At 43.0% G+C, this 20,636-nt stretch overlaps 1 protein-coding gene across 4 annotated transcripts in view; it reads left to right on the forward strand.

Moving 5' to 3' along the window:
* LCP1 (lymphocyte cytosolic protein 1) overlaps window positions 1–11,177 on the forward strand; it is a 50,369-nt gene extending 39,192 nt beyond the window's left edge. For 3 of the 4 annotated variants that reach the window (XM_054271614.1, XM_054271613.1, XM_054271615.1), the window contains exons 8-16: window positions 307–449; window positions 2,478–2,573; window positions 3,090–3,285; window positions 3,739–3,817; window positions 4,018–4,132; window positions 4,975–5,108; window positions 6,080–6,203; window positions 8,265–8,389; window positions 9,768–11,177. In XM_054271614.1, the coding sequence (XP_054127589.1) occupies window positions 307–449; window positions 2,478–2,573; window positions 3,090–3,285; window positions 3,739–3,817; window positions 4,018–4,132; window positions 4,975–5,108; window positions 6,080–6,203; window positions 8,265–8,389; window positions 9,768–9,900 (1,145 nt within the window). In that variant the 3' untranslated portion in view covers window positions 9,901–11,177. Of the gene's footprint in view, window positions 1–306; window positions 450–2,101; window positions 2,129–2,477; window positions 2,574–3,089; window positions 3,286–3,738; window positions 3,818–4,017; window positions 4,133–4,974; window positions 5,109–6,079; window positions 6,204–8,264; window positions 8,390–9,767 lie in introns of all 4 variants that reach the window. The other variant, XM_054271616.1, reaches the window with a different exon arrangement.
* The last annotated feature ends 9,459 nt before the right edge of the window (window positions 11,178–20,636 follow it).

A 20,636-nucleotide genomic window follows, 5' to 3' on the forward strand; every position in this document is an offset into this window, starting at 1 on the left:
CCTGCTCATTGCAGGGAGGGTTGATAAGACCTTTATACTCATGGGCAGTTCTTAGACCACACTGAAATTGTCTTCCACTTGAATATGATCCACTACTAGATACACAAATTGCAACCTTGGACTCTATTGGTGAGACCCTTTTTCTGTTTACATCCTCTCTCATGCTAACCCAGCTTGAATTTTAGCAACATTTTGGCAACTCACATTTTACAAACTAGGGCAGGAAAACATGAAAGAGACAAAACAGTTATATATTTTCTTCGACAAGTATTCACATCATTATTTTTATATTTTTTTCCTGGTTAGCCTTGATTGCTCTTCTGAGAGAAGGAGAGAGCCTGGAGGATCTGATGAAATTGTCTCCAGAGGACCTGCTGTTGAGATGGGCAAACTATCATCTGGAAAACGCAGGATGCAACAAAGTCAACAACTTCAGCTCAGACATCAAGGTATGAGAAATACTGACCAACAAAAGCAAAACAGCAGCTCTACACCCAAATTTCTGCCCTCCACACAGGGGCTGTGCACTGAAACACTCCAAGCAGCTGAACACATGGAGCTGGGTACATAAAATGCTTTCATTGGGGTTTACCTTTGCACTTAGTAGTATTCCTCCTCTTCCTCCTGACCTCCCAGTTATCACTGCCAGCTCCTGCACACCAGATGCCTGGGAAAGGAATGGCTGCTGGCTCTGGACAGGGCATTAGACGCTGTATTTTCAGTTCCTTGCCTCTATTGCTCAGCTCCTTTCCAAATCTCCCTAAATTACTCTTGACCTCTTGGAAAAGCCTGGACCTTACTCAAACATGTAGAGAAAGATGATTGAGCATTTCCAATTCCCCTTGATCTTTCCTCACTTGATCTTTCCTTCACCTAGGCTATGTGCTCCTCTGTCCCAACATTTGCTATAGCCCTGAATGCAGTTTTCTGTGAGTTTCAATTCACTGGGACTATTGAAATAATTCACTGGGACTACAGCTAGACAGGGAGACTGGTGCAAGGCTGGGTTTGTAGTCTGGCAGCATTATTTCATATACTCAGGACCTCTTGGGCTTGTGGGTGCAGATTTCAGCGGCTTTCTCTGTAGGACCTTTGTTGTTCCCAGACAGATGTAGCTGAGCCTCAGTGGTGCCCACTGATGAATTTCAGATCCTAAAACCCAGTTGAGTCCCAGACAGCATTCCAGATCTGTAGAGGGTGTATAAGGGAGGGTATCTGAGCTGGCTTACAAGAAAGCCAGGGGCTGGCCAGCACACCAACCTCACCTGACTTCTCTGCTCCCAGAATGGCTTGGGAAAAATCCAGCTCCCATGGTACCTGGTCATAGGCTTCACTAGGGACTGAAACATAAGCACAAGCATTTAATTGAAATACAGAAAAAAACGCACCAGGGAAGGCAACAGGAGGGGTAGAGAGTCACATCTGATAGTACAGTTTTTATTGTAACAGATTTTTGGTTGACTGGGTGGAGGTGACTGGAGAATATCCATGAAAAGGGAAGGGAATGGAGTCTTTCCCATCTTTCTGTGGGCTGGCCAAAAAGACTATGGTTCAGCTGGTTAAATCTTATCTACAGCTGAAAGCTAAATCACAATTCTGGTGTTTACAGTTGGAAAAGAAGGCACACATTTACAAGATTTCAGTGTTTACAGGCATTCTCTAACTAAGTCTGTCTCCTCACCTCACTTCTGTTGTAAATAACCACTTCCTAGATACAGTACATAGTAATACAGATGTAAAATATTTAAAATAATTCAGGTAGTCTGCTTAATATTTTGAAGAGCATCAGTTGGGTTAGTTAGTCAAGTCCCTAGACATTAAAATGTAGCTTCATTTTCAGTTCTTTGAACTCTTTTTGAAGTGAGTTAATATTTTTCACATATGGAAGCAGCGTTGTATTTCACAAAAGATTAAAGACACAACATGATAAACCCTTGTCTTGTTCTTGCCCTTTGGCCTGAAAAATGCTGGTATTGTTGTTAGTATTAACTTTTGTCCTTGAAAACTATGCTTTCTCTTCCACAACTGTTCCAGCCTTGCTTTGAAATCTACTTTAAACATCTGCTTTCTCCTTCTGCATTTTCTTTTATTAAATGCTCAGCAGCCTGACTTCTACAACATTATAAAGGTATGCATTTTCTTACCTCTAATTTTACCTTCAGATTAAGTGAATTCTGATATCATTTTGTTGTTGCTGCCCTTTCTGTAAGTTCCACACACAGCATTCTTGTCTCGTGTGTTGGGCATTCTCCAGCACATATATATTGTGCTGGAGAAGGGGAGAAATAGATTTGGCAAACACAGCATAAAGTAGGAATTGCTAAGTGCTTCCAGCTTAATTAATTTAATTATGTAGCCCAATGATCGATGTAATAAAAATGAAGCATGCAGGCACATTGTTCAGGGGAGCACTGGCAAGCAAAGGGCTGAGCTTTAGATGTAATTTTTCTTCCCTTTAATTTCTCTGTCTGTCACAGGACTCAAGAGCTTATTACCATTTGCTGAACCAAGTTGCCCCCAAGGGAGATGAAGAAGGCATTCCAGCTATTACTATTGACATGTCAGGATTAAGGGTAAGATGAGATAAGTTTGGAGTAAATGCCAATATTTTCTGTCCATTACTTGCATTCCTGGCCAACACAGGGCTGCGCTGGGATGTCAGAACCAGCAAATTCTTTCTCGCATTGCAACACAATCTTGTAAATCAGAAATCAAAGCTTCCAAAGAATTAAGAATTAAGAATTATATGTTTGGATTTTTGTTAGATAGTAACTCTGAAACTTCAGCAACCATTTAATCACACTAATAAATTACTAGCATGTTACAAGTGTATTGAAATACATTTATCTGTGAATTTCATCAAACCATTACATTTATATGGAATATGGCTGTAAAAGCAAATGGTGAGGTGGCTGAATTGTGGGCAAAGCCCATTTGAAAACACAGACTTGCCATCAGTAAAAGTGGGAACGGGAATAGCTGTAATTCCATCAAGGAGCTGCTTTAGCAGCTAGATGCCCACAAGGAGACCCAGGTGGGCTGGGTGCAGTGCTGGGGAGTGAGGCTGACATCCCATTTGTGCTGGGCAGGAGAAGGATGACGTGCAGCGAGCAGAGTGCATGCTGCAGCAGGCCGAGCGCCTCGGCTGCCGCCAGTTCGTCACCGCCACCGACGTCGTCCGCGGCAACCCCAAGCTCAACCTGGCCTTCATCGCCAACCTGTTCAACAAATACCCTGCCCTGCATAAGCCAGAGAACCAGGACATTGACTGGGGCTCCATTGAAGGTCAGGAAAACGCAAATTTCTCACGGTGCACCATGGTGTTTCCCTTGCATCTCCTTCTGTTCATGATTCAGTGCTGTAGGGGGATAGAATATAAAAAAATAAAGATAGTATAGAAAGTAATCTTACCCCTAGGGAGTTGCAGCTGGGCCAATTATCAAAGATTAGGAACAGGCCTGACTTTAACAGGCCACAGCTGTAACCAATGAGAAGAAGAGTGCTATAAAAGAGTGGGGTGGCTGGTTGGGAAGGGAACTGGAGTCAGTGCTCTGTGGAGGTGTCCATGAGAAACACCAAGAAGATATGAAACTTTTGTGATAAGTTGACAACAGTATGGAAGCCCTGCAATAAGATGACAACACAATGGGCTGTAAATTCAGTTAGGGTTTCCTCTCAAAACACATTACTGAAGTGTGGTGTTCTGCAGGCCTTTGATTGATGTGTCTGTTGTTTTAGGTGAGACAAGGGAAGAAAGGACATTTAGGAACTGGATGAACTCCCTTGGTGTTAATCCACGAGTAAATCACTTGTACAGGTAAGATGAGGTATTACGCTTCCTTCAGATGATAAATACAGCCAGCAAGTTGATTGCAAGAATATAAAAACTTCTGGGCCCTATAAGAATATATGCTGCTTTGTGTTTCCCAGGGAACTAAGTTTACCTCTGCTAATAGTTGAATCATGTTTCTTTCCTCTGTTCTTTGGACAATAATGTACCTTTTTTGTTGTTTTCAGTGACCTGTCAGATGCCTTGGTTATCTTCCAACTCTATGAAAAGATCAAAGTGCCAGTAGACTGGAACAGGGTGAACAAACCTCCATATCCTAAACTGGGTGGCAACATGAAGAAGGTACAAAAAGCTAGAATATCTCCAGTAGTGATGCCTTATCCTCAGTGAACACCTGAATAATTTCAAACGGCAATGTGGGTATTCATGTTGCTCTACAGTCCCAATGACAGCACCTTGAATTATTTTTGTGCTTAGTCTGTGGATAATTTTTCATTCTGAAAAAGAAATCTACATTAGACTCACTTGCTCTGTTGACAGGTAAAAAATATTTGTTACATAAAAAGACTTGACAACTTTTGTATCAGTATTTAGAAACTGTATTTGCAGATCCCTTTTGCTACTGCTTTAGGCACTGATTGTAATGCATCTGGACTGTGAGATGCATGGCACCAGCTTAATTGCAGCTGTCTGGATCACTGCCCTCCACTTCAAATGAAGACAGTGATGATAAGCATTCTTGATCAGATGCATCAAGAACCAATCACACAGTTGCTGCTAAATGCAAAGCTTTCTCCCAACTATCTGGATGAGTAATTGCATCCAGTTAGGCCAGAGTGATCAACCAATCTAAAATATTGGCTGGGACACTAATCCTTTGTCTCAGTGCAATGCCACAATGCTGGAGCTACCCATGAGCCACACGCTTTTATTTTCAAGGCTAATCTGCTTTTCAGGCCCTCATAATGAAGTATAGCATTTTCTTCTATGTTAAATGTTCAGAATGGTATTTTTGGGGTGGATCTGCCTGTTGGTAGTCAATCAGCTGTTTTGTCACAGAGCCCCAATGTTCCTTTTTGCCCAGGAGGATCTGGGCTGAGTGATCCAAAGAATTTAAAGTCATAGTGTCTTGTCTTCCTTATTTCTTTTTTTTTCTCCCATGTTTTTGACCCTGCCATTAACAGCTTGAAAACTGCAACTATGCAGTGGAACTGGGAAAGAATCAAGCCAAATTTTCCCTTGTTGGCATTGCTGGGCAAGATCTGAATGAAGGAAACCGTACGCTCACACTGGCCTTAATCTGGCAGCTCATGAGGAGGTAGGTCAGAGCATTTTGGTGTGCTCAGTTTACATTGCAGTAGTTTCCTGATGCTCTCACTGGCTACAGCCTTCTCACTCCTCTGTTTGCACTTCAGTGCCAGGGCACAGTGACCTTCTGCTCACTCCTTCTTAAGGATGTGATCAGAGCACACATCTTGTGGGCAAGGCCATTACAGTCAGCTCATGCAGAAGATTATTATTGTCACTAACTGCATAGCAACAAGAAATGTTTATTGCATAGAAGAGAGGAAAAGAAGTTAAAAGGTCTCTGTATCAGGGAACAGGGACAGTGTCCCAGAAACAAGGAATTGATGCAGCAGTTTTGCAAGCTGCTTCCTGAATGGGTATAACTCAGTACCTCTCCCCATTTTAATATAATTCTCTGTGTGTGCATGTTGCTGTGTTTAAGAGTGCCATAACTGAAAGTAAAGTTCCCCAGCAGTTAGGAACTGAATACAAACTAAATTCAGGCTATAGAGAACGGTACAGGTTTATCAGTAAGGTAGTTAACATAGGGATGAGGTGATTACTTACCATCAGTTTGGGATATCTTTCCAAGGTGTATGCTGATATATAAGCAAAATACTCCAGGCTTGTTTTTTATGCAGAAGGTCAGTCTTAGGTGAGCAGAAGGATTCCCTTCTATCTCTAAAATCAGTGATTATTTTTAAGCACTATAAGAATGAGTAATTTACAATGAGATACATTGAGAGAAATTCCAGGAATTTTAAGTAACCAAAACTTTTAACATTCCCCAAACAGTGATTAACGAATTGGAGATGAATTAAACTCTTTAGATTAATAATTGTGTTATAATATAAATCATTTGCACTGTGCAAATGCACTGTGAGTGTGTGTGAGGCAGAGGAATATCAGTTCATTGGAATGATCCCAGACAAGCTGTGCACATACAGGAGAGTTCTGAGGTAACAGCAGACTTTGAGCAAATATCCTGGCTTCCCTTTTAAGGTACACCCTGAATATCCTTGAAGACATTGGTGGTGGAGAGAAGGTCAATGATGAAATCATTGTCAGCTGGGTCAATGAAACACTCACTGCAGCTGGGAAGAATTCAACCATCTCCAGTTTCAAGGTACAGGATTTTTTTCAGAAATCTCTGCTCAGGAATCTTATTCAGAGTGCATGTGTGTATGGTATGTAGATGTGTGTATGCCTATACACACACACTCTACATTATATCATAACTCACTGCATAGCTTGATTAGTTTTTCATTCCCTTTTAAAAGCTTGTTCAAATACATAGGTTTTATTCAAGGGACTTTATTGTGAAAAAGTAATGGAAATATGATATGAACACTACAGGAAAGACCTTGAATTCCAGTTTGGCTTGGGAAATCAAAGGATGGAGACAGGAATGATGACTGGAATTAAGAAAGAACTGCTGTGCAGTTGGTTATGAATCAACAGCAATTACAAATGGCAGTATTAAAATGAACAATAGCAATACATTTATAACCTGGCAGTACCATCTGGGGGTACCTTGCCCTATTTTGCAAGGTGCCACACAAACACAGAGATGGAGAATTTTCTAGAAATTCCAATTCCACTAACCACACAGTATCTATGACACTTCCCAAGCTAGGGAACGCTCCATGGTTATAAATCAGCAGTTTGCACCAGGCAGGAACAGATCCATCAAACTTCATGTAATGAGTTCGGGAATCACACAGCTGGTCCCTCTCACCCCTCCCATCAGCAGATGTCTATCAGCATCATCTCCCCACAGGAAGCAAATGCACTAGCCCTGCACCCCATCTTTTGCTTTAATGACACTGTATTCTATGACAAGGTGACCTGCTTCTTGGATAAGGGAAAGGCTGTGGATGTTGTCTACCTGGATTTCAGTGAAGCCTTTGACAGTGTTTTCCACAACATTCTCTGGGAGAAACTGGCTGCACATAGCTTGGACAGTTGCACTGTTTGCTGGGTAAAAACTGGATGGCCAGGCCCAGAGAGTGGTGGTGAACAGAGTTACATCCAGCTGGTAGTCTGTTACTAGTGGTGCCCCAGGGCTCAGTTTTGAGGGTGTTTAACATCTTTATGGGTGGTCTGGACAAGCAGATCAAGTGCATCCTCAGTCAGTTTGCAGAGGACACCAAGCTGGGTGGGAATGTCGATCTGCTGAAAGGCAGGAAGGCTCTGCAGAGGGATCTGGACAGGCTGGATTGATGGATCAGGGCCAGTTGTATGAGGTTCAATGAGGCCAAGTCCTGCACTTGTATCACAACAGCCCCAGGCAGTACTACAGGCATGGAGAAGAGTGGCTGGAAAGCTGCCCAGCAAGAAAGGACCAGGGAGTGCTGGTCAACAGTGGCTGAACATGAGCCAGAGTGTGCCCAAGTAGCCAAGAAGGCCAATGGCATCCTGGCCTGGATCAGCCATAGTGTGGCCAGCAGGACAGGGCAGGGATTGCCCCCTGTTCTCAGCCACACCTTGAATCCTATGTCCAGTTCTGAGCCCCTCACTACATGCAAGACACTGAGGTGCTGGAGCATGTCTGAAAGGCAGCAAAGCTGAGAAAGGATTTATGTTCCAGAGCCTATGAGGAGCAGATGAGAGGGCTGGGAGTGTCCAGCCTCAAGGAAAGGAGGCTCAGGAGAGGCCTTATCACTCTCTTCAACTGCCTGAAAGGAGGGTGTAGCCAGGTGGGGCTCAGTCTCTTCTCCCAGGTAACAAGTGACAGGACAAGAGGAAATGGTCTTTAGTTTGCAAATGGCCAGGGAAGGTTTAGATTGAGTATTAGGGGAAGTTTCTTCCCTCAAAGGGTTGTTAAGCCCTGGAACAGGCTGTTTAGCGAAGTCACCATTACTGGAGGATTTAAAAAATGTGTAGATGTAGTGCTTAGGGACATGATTTAGTGGTGGACTGGGAAGTGCTAGATTAAGGGTAGACTTGATCCTAAAAATCTTTTCAAGCCTAAATGATTCTGTGATGTTTCATCCCTTGGGTAAAAAAAAAAAATCCTAGAAAGAGTCCTTAGTCTGCCTTAGATTAAAAAACATTGTAAGCAGCCCTTTGTGAAGATCTAGATGGTATTTGACTGAATTGTCCATTGCTCTTGAGTCTAGACTCTGGCTTTGTGGGAGTTCTGTCATCCTGTTCTTGCATTTAATTTTATTTTTTGTCTATGCAGGATAGCAAAATCAGCACCAGCATGCCAGTTCTGGATCTCATTGATGCCATTCAACCAGGGTCAATCAAGTATGACCTCTTGAAAACAGAAAACCTGAATGAGGAGGAGAAACTAAATAATGCTAAGTATGTTTCTGCCCAGTGGCACTTAGCATGAGTTACCTGCTTACATTGTCCTAACTCTGTCTTTAAAAATGACTCTGCTGTCCTTTTCATCTGGCACAACCTCATGTGAGAAATACCAGCCGAGTTAGAAGCATGAAGGCAGGGAGTTAGGTAGTAAAAAGAGTATCAATGAAAATACAGCGTGTAATGTTGTAGTTCCTGCTCCATAAATCCCTAGAAAGGATTGAAATCACTTGGTTTCACAAGCTCCTATTTTCTCATATTAAATTTAAAATTCTCTCAGATATCAGGGAACAATACCAACCAATAGTGAAGAGGGATTAGTGACAGCTCTTTAGTCACCTACAGGTAGAAAAAGGGCATATTTAAAAGAGAAGGGGCAGGACAAGATTCACGCCTGAAAAACTGGTTCTGTAGATGTGGGTATTGATTTTTTTTCCCTGAATGCAAATGATTTCCTAGCAGAGAGTCAATTCTGGGGGCATGTCCCTCTCCTTTCAGAGTTACACAGATCACCTCCTGGTCTGATCATCAGTTTAATTTCTCTTCCATGCAGTAACTACAAAGGAGAAAAGGATGACTCTAAAGCAATCAGAGCTGCCATTATTTTTGTAAAGACTTTTCCCACTGTTCTTTTCCCTTCTATTTCCTACCATCTGTTCTCCTTTTTTTGCAATCCTATGTGTGCTTTTCTCTGTACTTTATTTCTTCATTCCTCTGCTGTTCTTTCCCTCATTTCTCACCCCTGTTCCCCCACATTCCCAATGTTTCTCTGCATTTTGGGGGAAATTTCACAAATGTATGTGCTCTGAAGTGGAAAGAACCTGGGATTTTCTAGCTTTTTTAAAAACACAGAGAGAAGAGACAAACTCACTGGAGAACAGCCAGTGTCTCTGAGCAGGTAGATGGGAATGTCAACCTGCACTTTCTGGGTATGACTGAAATAAGTCCCCAGATGCTGATTTCCAACAACACTGATTTCCACTGACATCAGCCTTCTGCTTCTATCCTTGCAAGTTTGTTTATGTGCAAAACCTGGGTCTCAAAGATTGAGGGGGGGAGCAAGGTCATAATGGGTGGTTTTGAGGATAATCTTTTAGGGGATGGAAGATTAAATGTCTGTACCAGGACCTGCAGATCCCATACTGCAGGTAATCAGGGCTCTAACCATCAGGGAATGCACTCTGCCTTTTATTAGAAATGTGGTTCTTTATGAACTTGTCTAAAACATTCCTATAGAAAAGTTTAACTTTGGTAAATCAGTGAAACCCACTGTGGTATTGATCATGTAAAACACTTAACAGGGGGAAAATTATTGCTTCTGCACTCATTTCTGTCTTTATTTTTTTCCTTTTTTTCTCCCACCTCTGCAACGCAGATATGCCATCTCTATGGCAAGAAAAATCGGAGCAAGAGTCTATGCCCTTCCAGAAGACCTGGTCGAAGTAAAACCCAAAATGGTCATGACAGTGTTTGCTTGCCTTATGGGAAAAGGAATGAAGAAAGTTTAAAGCACAAAAGACTTGCACTGATGCCTGTTATTTGTCCTATAGATTCCTTCAAACTGGATGCTGTTCTCTGTATCAAATAAATATGCAGGGTGCTCATGCTCTTAAGGCATGAGTGTTATACATGGTTCCAGGCAGAGCCATGCAGAAGTTGTGTATTCACTTGTATCCAGGAAATACTTTCTGCTTGATTTCTTTGCCTTATTTTTCCACTTTGCTAGCTATAACCATTTCATATTCCTAAACAAGTTTCCGACACTGAGGCCTAAGCATATCCTTTCATTAATGGATACCAGGGTTTTCTGTGGAGGTCACCCAGTGACAGACAGCTTTTAGGACTGTGAAATGTTATACTCTGCTTCTGCCTGAAAATGTTGTCATGCTTTTTGTAGCATTTCTGCCACACTTACCTTCAGTTTGCACCTGGAATAACAAAACAAGTTTCCTCAAGCCAATGCAAGTAGTAGTGACTATTTCCGCAGAGGTAGGATCCTCTGAGGAAATTCTTGTGGAAAGAAATAAGTGTTTGGTGTCTGTAATGTGTTGCTGGTATGTAAACTGAGCAGTACTTTTCCCTGCAAGTTATGCCTCTGTCATCCATGGCATTACTCACAGATTACATTACTGCTCACCAAAAAAAACACACTGCAGCCTGGTCCTCCAAGAACATCCAAACTCTGGAACCTTGGCAACAAACATTCTCCAAAGGATAATTCATTTTTATGTCATAATATGCTTTAAAATGATTGCAAAGAATGATAGTAATGAAAGCCATGTTAAAGAAACTAAGGGAATGTACTCAGTAGCAATACAATGAGAAGTGAACAAAGGGATGCAGAATGACATATTTATGTAGACAATAAAAATTCAAGTGTTAACTTCACAGAGTTGCACTCAAGGGGCTGTGGCTCTGATTCAGGAGAGCATTTATACCTGTGCTAGCATAAGAAACACATACTAAAATGCTCCCCTGAACCTGGGCTGGGATCCTCAACAGAGCTAAATCAGCTTTGCTTTGCAGCTAACAAGGCACTGTAAATTTGCCTCAGTTGAGGTCCTAGCCCTGTCTATGGATAGTCAGTGGGATATATTTGCACTGAATCTCTTCCTTGGCATGAGACATTTACTGGCCTTTATGTGGATTTTACTGTGGTGAAATGCAGAAGGAGGGAATTTTGCCTTAATGCACTCCCGTTGACACAGTTCTCTCCCTCTCCCCCTACCTATCCTCCAGCCCTTCAGAATGCCTTAACAAAGAACCAATAGTCTATGACATGAGAAATCCCTCCAAATAAAATGTTCTATAAAGCCAAATGTGTAGTCCTTGCTTTTAGTAGTGGATGTGCTAGTTGGTGTGTGTCATGGAGCTGAACTGGGGACAGAGGTAAAAATAATCTGTGGGCTCACTGAGAATGTGTCTTCTGCATTGTTACTGAAACCACAGATTGCAGAGAATGGAAAGCATTCTTTCCTAGGCCATTTGTGAAAATTCCCCTCTGAGACCCTGCCAAAGATGGGACATTGTTCTGGCTGGACATTCAGTATGATTTTCCCATTTGGTGCACTGCCCATCATCCTCTTCCTTTGCCCAGGTACCCATAAATTTTGCTTCTTTAAGCATTCTGCAATGCAAATATGCTGCCTTGTTTCTGCAGGAATGGCCAGATCCTGATCCGATCTGACTGCCCTGTTCCTCTTAAGAATTTAATACAGGATGAGAAAAGTACAGCATCCTAAACCCCATTCTGTCTGGTCCCAGTATTTCCCAGTGCTTCCAGAGGAGGAGAACATCCAAGTGCTGTGGAGATGCCATCCCAGCTTATTGCCCAGGAAGGGGGAGTTATGAGACCATGGCCCCTGCACTACTCCTCCTCCTCTTTCCAGGTGTAGCGCCTGCTGTTGCCAGAGAAGAGGGGTGGCACTCAAAAGGCAGCTCCACCCTCTTTGTGATTGACTTGGGAGTCCTTCAGAGGTAAACCAGAGAGAGGAAACTTGTGTGAGTCTCATGCACATGTGTGTGTTTGCAAAATGAAGGGGCCATTTTTTTTGTTGGATAAATGATGTCGATCTGAAAGGACTGGGTAATCCTGCCTGAAGAGAGCCCTGCTTCAGGTTCCTTGTTTCAGGGAGATGGTGTCACCCCAGACTCAGGGGCAGTCATGAGGGATGAAGTAGATGACAGATTGGACATGGCAGCAGAACCAGGGTGAGAAAGATGGCTTTTCCCTTGACCCCAAATGAATGCAGGTGTTTGCCATCCCCAGAGAGTAGAAGGGATTTTCAGGATTTTCCATTCACCAGCTCTTAGCAACTCAGCTTTTTGCACAGCGGTAGGATTTTTAGAGGAGCCTGCTGAGATGGGCAGAGAGGAGGTTTCCATACATCATGCATTCCCACAAGGCAAGGAACGGGACTTCAGGGGCTCTGGGGACTGAAAGCTGCCTCTGCCTCAGGCTCTGGCGAGGGGCCAGGTGATGTACAGTGTTATTTGTGCCATGTTTTGTGGAAGGGGCTGCTTTTCCTCCTCCTCAGCATCCCAGCTCCCTGGCACGCATCCCTTCCCGTGGGCAGCGCTCTGCCCGCGGGCTTTGGGGAGCAGCATCCCCGAGCGCCATCCCGCACTCCGCAGCAGGGACAGATAACCACGAGATGGCACTCCCTGCACCCAGAGCTCCCACACCGCCTGCAGCACTGCCATCCTCCGAGGAACGGAGGAAAAAACCTGGATCCTGAGCCCTCGGCACAAAGCCAGCACTCGCCAGTGCGCGAAAGCGAGTAAGTGCTGCTGGCAGGGATGCCACGGTAAATCCCTCCCAGATCTTCAGCCCTGGCTCTGGAATCTCACTTGAAAGACAAATCTGTCGTGGCCCTGAAGGCGTGGGAATAGCTGAATAGCTGCATTCTGGTACAGGAGTAGAAATATTTTCACTTTGCAGTGCATTTCTGTTTAATCGAACTTATTTGATGGATGTGAGGTTTTGCTTTCATGAACTGGTAAGAGCAGCCTGTAATAAAGGTCTCTCTCAGCAGGTGCTGAAAGGGTTAAGCCTGTGACAAACATCACTAAAAATACCAACCAGGATCTGGAATTTTTTGCCGTTGCTTTCCTCAAACTTTTTCCATCCCTCTTAGAGAAAGCAGCTGTCTTTGGGATTCACTCCCAAATCAAGCTGGCTTTGTAAGCACTTCCATTATTGATTTTCATTGCACAATTAATCATAATTTTCAATGCTTCAAAAAGGCTTAGACACTCACACGAATAAAAAGAAAGCATCAGCATTTAGACTAAATAGGAGAAAAACCATGAGGGCAATCAATCCACATGCCTCAGGGTACAGTCTGATCACAGATGGACTTAGAAGGAAATGTCCCCCCACAGAGTAGTAAAGCATAATTAGGTGTATGATGAGGATTTTACACCTTCTTGTAAATCATCTACCCTAGCTAGAAATCATCTGTTCTAGCCTTAGAAAGGGGAGAGCAAGCAGTTTGGCTGGCTGCTGTGCTCTTGTAGAGATAAGGTTGTCTCTATTTCCTCCAGAACTGGGACTGAACCAAAACCCCAACCTGGCATCACTCATCCTTCTAAGTGCAGTTTAATTCTGTTATGAGCCTAATCACAAACTTCAGGTCTGGTGTCCACTGCTGCCTAAATGAGCAGCAGCTTTGATCTGGCTTCTGCTTGGAAAGTAGAACCTTTGGAAAATAGGTCTCTGTCAGCTGGCTGCAAAAAGCACAGGAGCAGCACTGGTCCTACAGCAAGAACCAGTGACTGCTGCTTTCAGCTTGATGGAGAAATGGATCCTGGTGCCTCCAATGCTGCAAACCCATATGCTGAGCTCCTCAGAGTCAGCTCTCTGTCCTCTCCCACTTCTGGCAGCCTCCTCCACCATATGAAGAACAGACTTGCCAAGAATTCGGGAGCATTTTCCTTCAGGCGGCTCAGCCACTCAAGCCCAGTTCTTTTCAGGCAAGCAGACAAGGCAAGCAGCAGAGAGCAGCACCACTGAATGCCTAACTCTCATTGCCTGCTGTGTGGTGAGCCACTTTGGAGCTAAAGTTTGCCCACAAACCTAAGAAGCTGTTCATTAAGCAGGGCATGAATCAGAAGAGCACTGTGTACTGGTAAGGTGGCATCTGTGGACTTTGTACAGCTTAATGTGAGAAAACTGTGAATTAGGGCCAAGCTCACATTATAATGCTCTACATTTTTTTTTTTAATAATTGTCAATCAGTGCTCAGTGGTAGTTCTCTTCTGCCACCAGGAAAAATGTGTTATTCCCCTGGCAATTCCTTTGCTGCTCTGAAAGTAACACACAGCTCTTAGTTCTCAGCAAGTAAAATTATTATATTTATAAAGGACTCTTTTTCATTGCATCTTATTTACTTTTTGTGCCCTGATAACTTTTCAAAGGGCTTTATGGGAAACTTAATTTGTTCCCATAATGCAAACTACTATTACTATTCCAGATCCATGATAAATTGTCCAAAGCTTGGCCAGAATTCACACAGGCCATCTGCTCGCTGGTGTTACTACAATATGCCTGAAATTTGTGAAAAGAGCAGAAAGCTACATAACCAATCCCACCTAGACACATTGAACTTTGGGCATTTGTTAAGGATCTAAAGAAATAGAGCAATGAATACCTGTAAATGCACAAAGCACAGAGAGGAGCCCCATACATCCACTCTGGAATTCTCCTAGCCGGTGCTTCACATGTGTGGTGCTGCTTTGATTCATGCAGGCAGAGAAGCAATGTGAAAATGAAAAGCAAAACACTCTGCATGTCTGAGAGGTGGTGAACAAGACTTAGGAGCACCAGCCTTGCCATGCCTTCTCCTCAAGGCCTGTGTTTGCTTGGGTGTCAGTGAAACCATCCTGTGGTTAGGTAATGTGCCAGTGAAAGGCTCAATCAGCCACAGCAGGGAAAGCAGAGAGCCTGAGGAGGGATGCAGGCCCTGCCCACCACTCCTACATCCACTGCTTGCTGCACAGTCAAAACACAATTGGCATTAGGGAAACATGGACCCAGTGCCCCATAATGCTTCTCAGACCTTCCTAGGGTGATACTGTCCATGCAGTGATCAGATCTTGCACACCAGTCAAATGACTCTAGAAAATTTTAAAATTTGTAGAAACTCCCCAAATTTGCAGTTGGAGCCAAATTCTAGAGCAGTGATGGCTGTCTCTGCAGTGTGCATCTGCTTGCACAGATTGATGGTGGTGGGGACCACACCAGCTGAGAGGGGTGAATGAAAGAGGGCAGGACCTTTGCTCTATGGGCTTTCTCTTCAGCAGCATCCTCAAACAGGCCCTGGCACCTTTCAAACAGGTCCCAGCATTCTCCAAAAGCCCAAAGGAAGGGTCCACTCTTCTAATCTCTGACCAACGCCGTGCAAGAAATGTGAGCAAGTGCAAGGAGTGCAAAGAAGAAAGCAAATTCTGCTGATCCATCCAGAGACAGGCAGAACACATCCCTGCTCCAGGGCTAATTGCATTCTGGATATGTGCACACATAACCTTTGTACACAGAGGGGGAGACAGGTGTGCATCCATTCACGTGCAACTTGGCCAAAGTGTGCTCTGTGTAGGTGGCACTTGGACACCTTCCTCAAGTGCTCAGAAGTTCTGCTTGGAATGCTCCTGGGACTCTCTTTGATATCCTTTGTTTACCAAAACAAAACTTGCCATGCAAGTGCTCCTTGCTAAGACACTGGCAAATAAATCAAGGTGTACTGGCAAAAAACCAACATGAGTCATTTGGACAACGTGTTGTTTGTGTGGTGGTTTATAACAGACCTTCAGGAAGCAGAGCTCATGAAGAAAGTGTTTAAACAGTACAGACACCTCCCCACTTACCCCAAACCTTGCATACACTATAGCAGCTTTCTCTCTGCTAACCCAGGAGGGCTGACTAGCAAACAGAGTAAAAGAAAAGATTTAATAAATAAAATAGGGTGGCACAACAGAGTCCTCAAAAATGCCAAGGAAACAAGTATTTCCAGCCTCTGCTCATACCTATCAGCCATGATTGAAACATACTGCTGAGGTTTGTTTCCTCCCAGGTTAATCCATCATTTTCTAGCACAAGCGGTATCTGATTTTTATATTTGAGAATTATGTGAGGGAGAAATGCCAGAACAACAGAAATTTAGACATAGTCCAGATTTTCCCCTCCTGGTGGTTTCATGGGCTGCAAAATTGTTTCCTGAATGAAATAACAGAGGTTGGTGACATTGGCCATGTATGCAAATGATCACAGTGTCCTACAAAGATTAATTGGTTCATGAATAAAGATGAGGAGCTGAGGTGTGCAGGGAGAAATCATTTATCAATTATATGCCTTGGAAAACTGAAAGATGATGCAACCTTAACGGCTGAATGGGTTTGAAAGGGGGACTTGTAAATTGAGTTCTAATTCTGTTCTGCCACATTCATAATAAAGAGCTGTTACACTAATTGCATCCTTGTATGGCTCATGAGCAACAGCCCTCAGCTGCATTGCACAGTGAGCAACAGAGATCAGAGTTTAGTTAGATTTTAGTCATCTTCTGCCTCATGTGGGAAGGATGCTCACTGGTTACCTTTGGCCCCATCAGTAGTGATAATGCACCAAAAAAAGGGCAAGGGCCCATCAGCAATTTTCATGAGATTATTTTGCATTTGCAGCTGAATTTAAAGAATCAGTAAGGATAGCACAGACTCACTTGGCTTTTATGTTCTGCTTCAGTCACACATGTGCATCAGCACGATTACCCATCCCTGGAGGGACTCCCTGATTAACTGGAAACAAGAGGATTCTGGAGGATCAAAACCATAACAGACTATGCTAATCCCAAACAAGGAAAAAGATCTGAGGGATGTGGTTGCTGATAACAGCTGACCTCTGCTCCTCCGGCCCCTTGGGTGTGCTTGTTAACAGGTGTACTGTTACAAACAGACAGCAGCAGCCTAGCATGGGCTCTAGCACACACTGAAATACAGACTCAGATCTGAGGATCTTGATGATACTGTGCAAGCCCCAGGGTCAAAAAAGACAGTCACACTTAGGTCACAGCTGAGTATAAGGGAAATCTCATGACACTTGGGTTGCTGAAACTATAGGAAAAGCAAAGCGACCCCCGATGAAGGGAAGAAATTATGCATCTGACTCCATTGATATCACAAGGCTAATTCATTACTTTATTATACTATATTATTCTATACTTTACTACACCACATTACACTGAATCTGCACAAGCACTCCACTCCACTCAACTGCGCAGAATCTTGCGACTGTCAGCCAACAGTCCCGACACACACACGTACATTCAATTGGTCAGTGAATCGAAACACCCACACCAGAATCCAATTACCAATTCCCTTCAGGTAAACAATCTTCCACCATGCATTCCACCTGTGCACAACAAGAGGCGCAGCAATTGAGATAAAAATTGTTTTTTCTTTCTCTGAGGTTCCTCACTGTGATTCCCAAAAAATATCCTTGGGAAGTTGTGCCTTGCTTTTCTCTGTGAAGAGAAATGCGGCCACAGAAAACCAAGGGTGACACTTAGGACAGTCACTGGACATTACTCAGTGTCACTGCTGCAACTGCTTGAGACCATCTTGCTGCAGCAGTTCAAGAAGTTTCTCCTTTGACTTGTGTTATCTGACAGCTTTTCAAGGTCTGCTCTCTTTCACCAAAAAAGAGCAGCCTGCAGGAACCCAGCACAGCCCAGCATCCCAGTGTGTGCTGAGGGACCTTGAGCAATGGTAGACACCCTGACTTAGCAAGAACATGAGTGCTGGTCTCTGCTGCTGCCATCATTTTGAGCACTGACATCTTAAAGCACCACACAAAGATGTGCCAGAGCCTGGTCTGGCTGAGGTACAGCACTCAGTCTCTGTGCAAGGGACACTGGTGTTACTACATGTGAATGTGCAGAGGGAGAGGAGAGACAGCATCCAGTCAAAAGAGTGAAGACATCTCTTTAGAACTGCCTTTAAAGTGTGATTACATTTTTTAAAGCAGTATAATAATGGCATCAGGAGGCTATATATATTACCAGTCCTAATTCCCAAATGCATCTTTTTCAACAAAGAAATAAAGAGAATATTAATTATCTGCTCTGAAAACCAAGACCTGCTCATCTCTCTTTAAATGAAAGCCTGTGCATGTCCCAAAGGGACCCTAAAAGTCAACACAAACCAACACAACTGGAATTGTCCCCCATTAGTACAAGGCCTCTGGTCACATTTGCTATGGCAACACTTGCAAGTATCAGCTCAGCACAGCCCATGGACTACCCAGTGGAGAAGGAATAATTAATCCAAGTGCAGCAAAATCTTTGAACTCTGACAGAATTTTTGACCAAGCAGCTCTTCACCAGGGAATGCTGAGTTAGGAGAAGTGAAAAGGGTTGCTGGGAATGATCAGTTTTGATGAATTTCCTAATTAGAGAAAAATAGATTTGTTCAAGAAAGGAGGATTTCAAATCTCCTCAAAATCAACTAATACCTCACCTTACAACAGTTTCCGGATTGGGTCTTATTTCCTCCAGATTTTAGAAGTATTCTGTAGAAATGCAAGTTAATTTTCAATAAAATAATTAAAATGCCTTAGAAAAAAATCAAGCAGCAGTTAAAATTCTCAAAATTAAATGTTTTTATTAACTCAATTGTTTTGACAGTTGTCCTTCATAGTGTTTTTTAAGACTGCATTTTTTCTTCCCAGATAATCTGAGAAATACTTCCCAGGTTCTCAGAAGTCCTCAAAGGTTATTAAAAGATTTACTGCTGGAGGTAGAGTTTCCTCAAACACCATTTTTCTTCTTTTTTTGTAGGAAGTATTTCCTTTGCATTCCAGAAACCAAAAAGCAAGTAGGAAACCAGTAGCTTTCAAACACCATGTGAACAGTCTCTTTCCAATAAACTGGAGAATTTCCTGGAAAAGCCACCAACGCTAAAAAAAGTCTTGCAACTTCTGTTTGTCTAAAATTCTCTTCTTGAGTAGACAATAGAAGGTGTTCCCTTTTCCCACTTAATTAACACTCTAAGACATGTAGAGATATGATCCTTTCCTTTCTTCAGTAAGAGCAACCCAACTCTATCAGCTTTTCAATCTCTTCTGTTAAACCTAGCTCAGCAGATCAAATTTTTCGTGATATCTGTACATGAAACAATTCCACATGAAAGACTGTCTGGATGAGCAAGTTTTCTCTCCTGTATTTTATTTTTATTTGACAGCTTCCTTTTGCCTGTGTGAGGAAAGAGCATCTGAACCACTGGTTTAAAAATCAACCCTTCTGGCAGAGTGCTGCCCTTGCTGGGAATGGCCTCTGTACCTTACCAGAACTTCCTGTTTGTTTGAGCAACATCTAGAAAAGATAAGAACTAAAAAGTCTAGGTAAGGCATCAGCGATTTCACTTCCCATGAGACTTTCTTTGCCTTTCCTCTTAGTGTCTGGTTTGTGCTTAACTCCAGTTTGGGGATTTTCAGCGTTGGTGTATTTTCACAGAGACATTAACCCCAGCGTACCCATTGGGGAGCATGATTCACCTCTGTTGACTTCAGTCACCTAAAACTCAGCTGTCTGGCTTCTTAGCACAGGACTGACCTTCTGAAACAATCAAAGCAACCAAAAAAAACCCCCAAACCCAGGGCTGTGTTTGACTTCCAAAGGCTTGCTGCCTGCTGAGGTGGAGAATTGGCTCTGATCCACACCACTCCAGAGCTGTTCTAGAGGATGTTCATGGATGCAATGTAGTGTGCATCACCTAACCTTAGCTACAGGGCTTGTTCCCAAGCATTTTTTACCCAGGGTATAGCTATTACCCTAAACCACACCTAGAGCATCAAATAATTTCATTCCCCCATTCACATCCAGGTCTTGGCTCCCTGTTGTCCCCATTACATACATATTGATTCACTCCTCAGTCCTCTTCTGGAGTGAATTCCCTCTGGAAGAGGACTTAAACCAGGATAATTATCTATGTCTTAGTCAAGTTTGGATTTTTTGTTCAAGCATGGAACAGAGATGAAGATCCCTATCTGTTCTGGACATGCCAAATTCACACAGCTCTTCAGCATGTCCTGTACGGAGACCTGTGGATAGGGATACGAGGAGCAAAATCTTGGGGGCATGCAAAAATTAATAATAATGAGATGAAGAGTCACATGTACTTTTTCTTGAAAAGTAACCCTTATGACATCCATAAGGAAAATACATGGATGTCAAGCACCAAAAAAACATAGGTGTCACTTGCTCTTTGTTTTCTCTGCTAGCAAATGCCAGGAAAAGGAGGTTTCCTGTTCACAGTTTTTCTGTTTGGACTTAACCTCATTGCCACTGCTTTGAACCAGATTCATGATTGCCTGTGATGCTTTATAAGAGAGCTGGATGCACAGCACGCTGCTGGACCTCCACAAATATTAGAGGATCACAAAAGCTTTGTGCTTGCTGTTCTTTCTTATGTCTGTGGTTCATAACTGCAATAGAATAAAAGGCTGAGATGACAAAGTGATTTGTCAATATGAAAATGTTCAAAATGTATTTTATCTTGTCCTACGTGGACAACATCAATATGAGCAGCACCTCCCCAGGGAGATCTGTCATATTGACTTAGCCACCAGGAGCTTGGGGTTGAAGTGAGAAGCAATATTAAATTTTAACTACTCTTTAAATAACATTTTAAAAATCAATAATGTGGGTCCTGAACCCTTGTCTTTCCTATTGCATTTGGTTTTGTTGTGAACACC

The sequence above is a fragment of the Melozone crissalis genome, unplaced genomic scaffold, assembly GCF_028551555.1.
Source record: "Melozone crissalis strain CALT ecotype California unplaced genomic scaffold, PUWL_Pcris_2 ptg000013l_1, whole genome shotgun sequence".
In the NCBI taxonomy this organism is placed as follows: domain Eukaryota; kingdom Metazoa; phylum Chordata; class Aves; order Passeriformes; family Passerellidae; genus Melozone; species Melozone crissalis.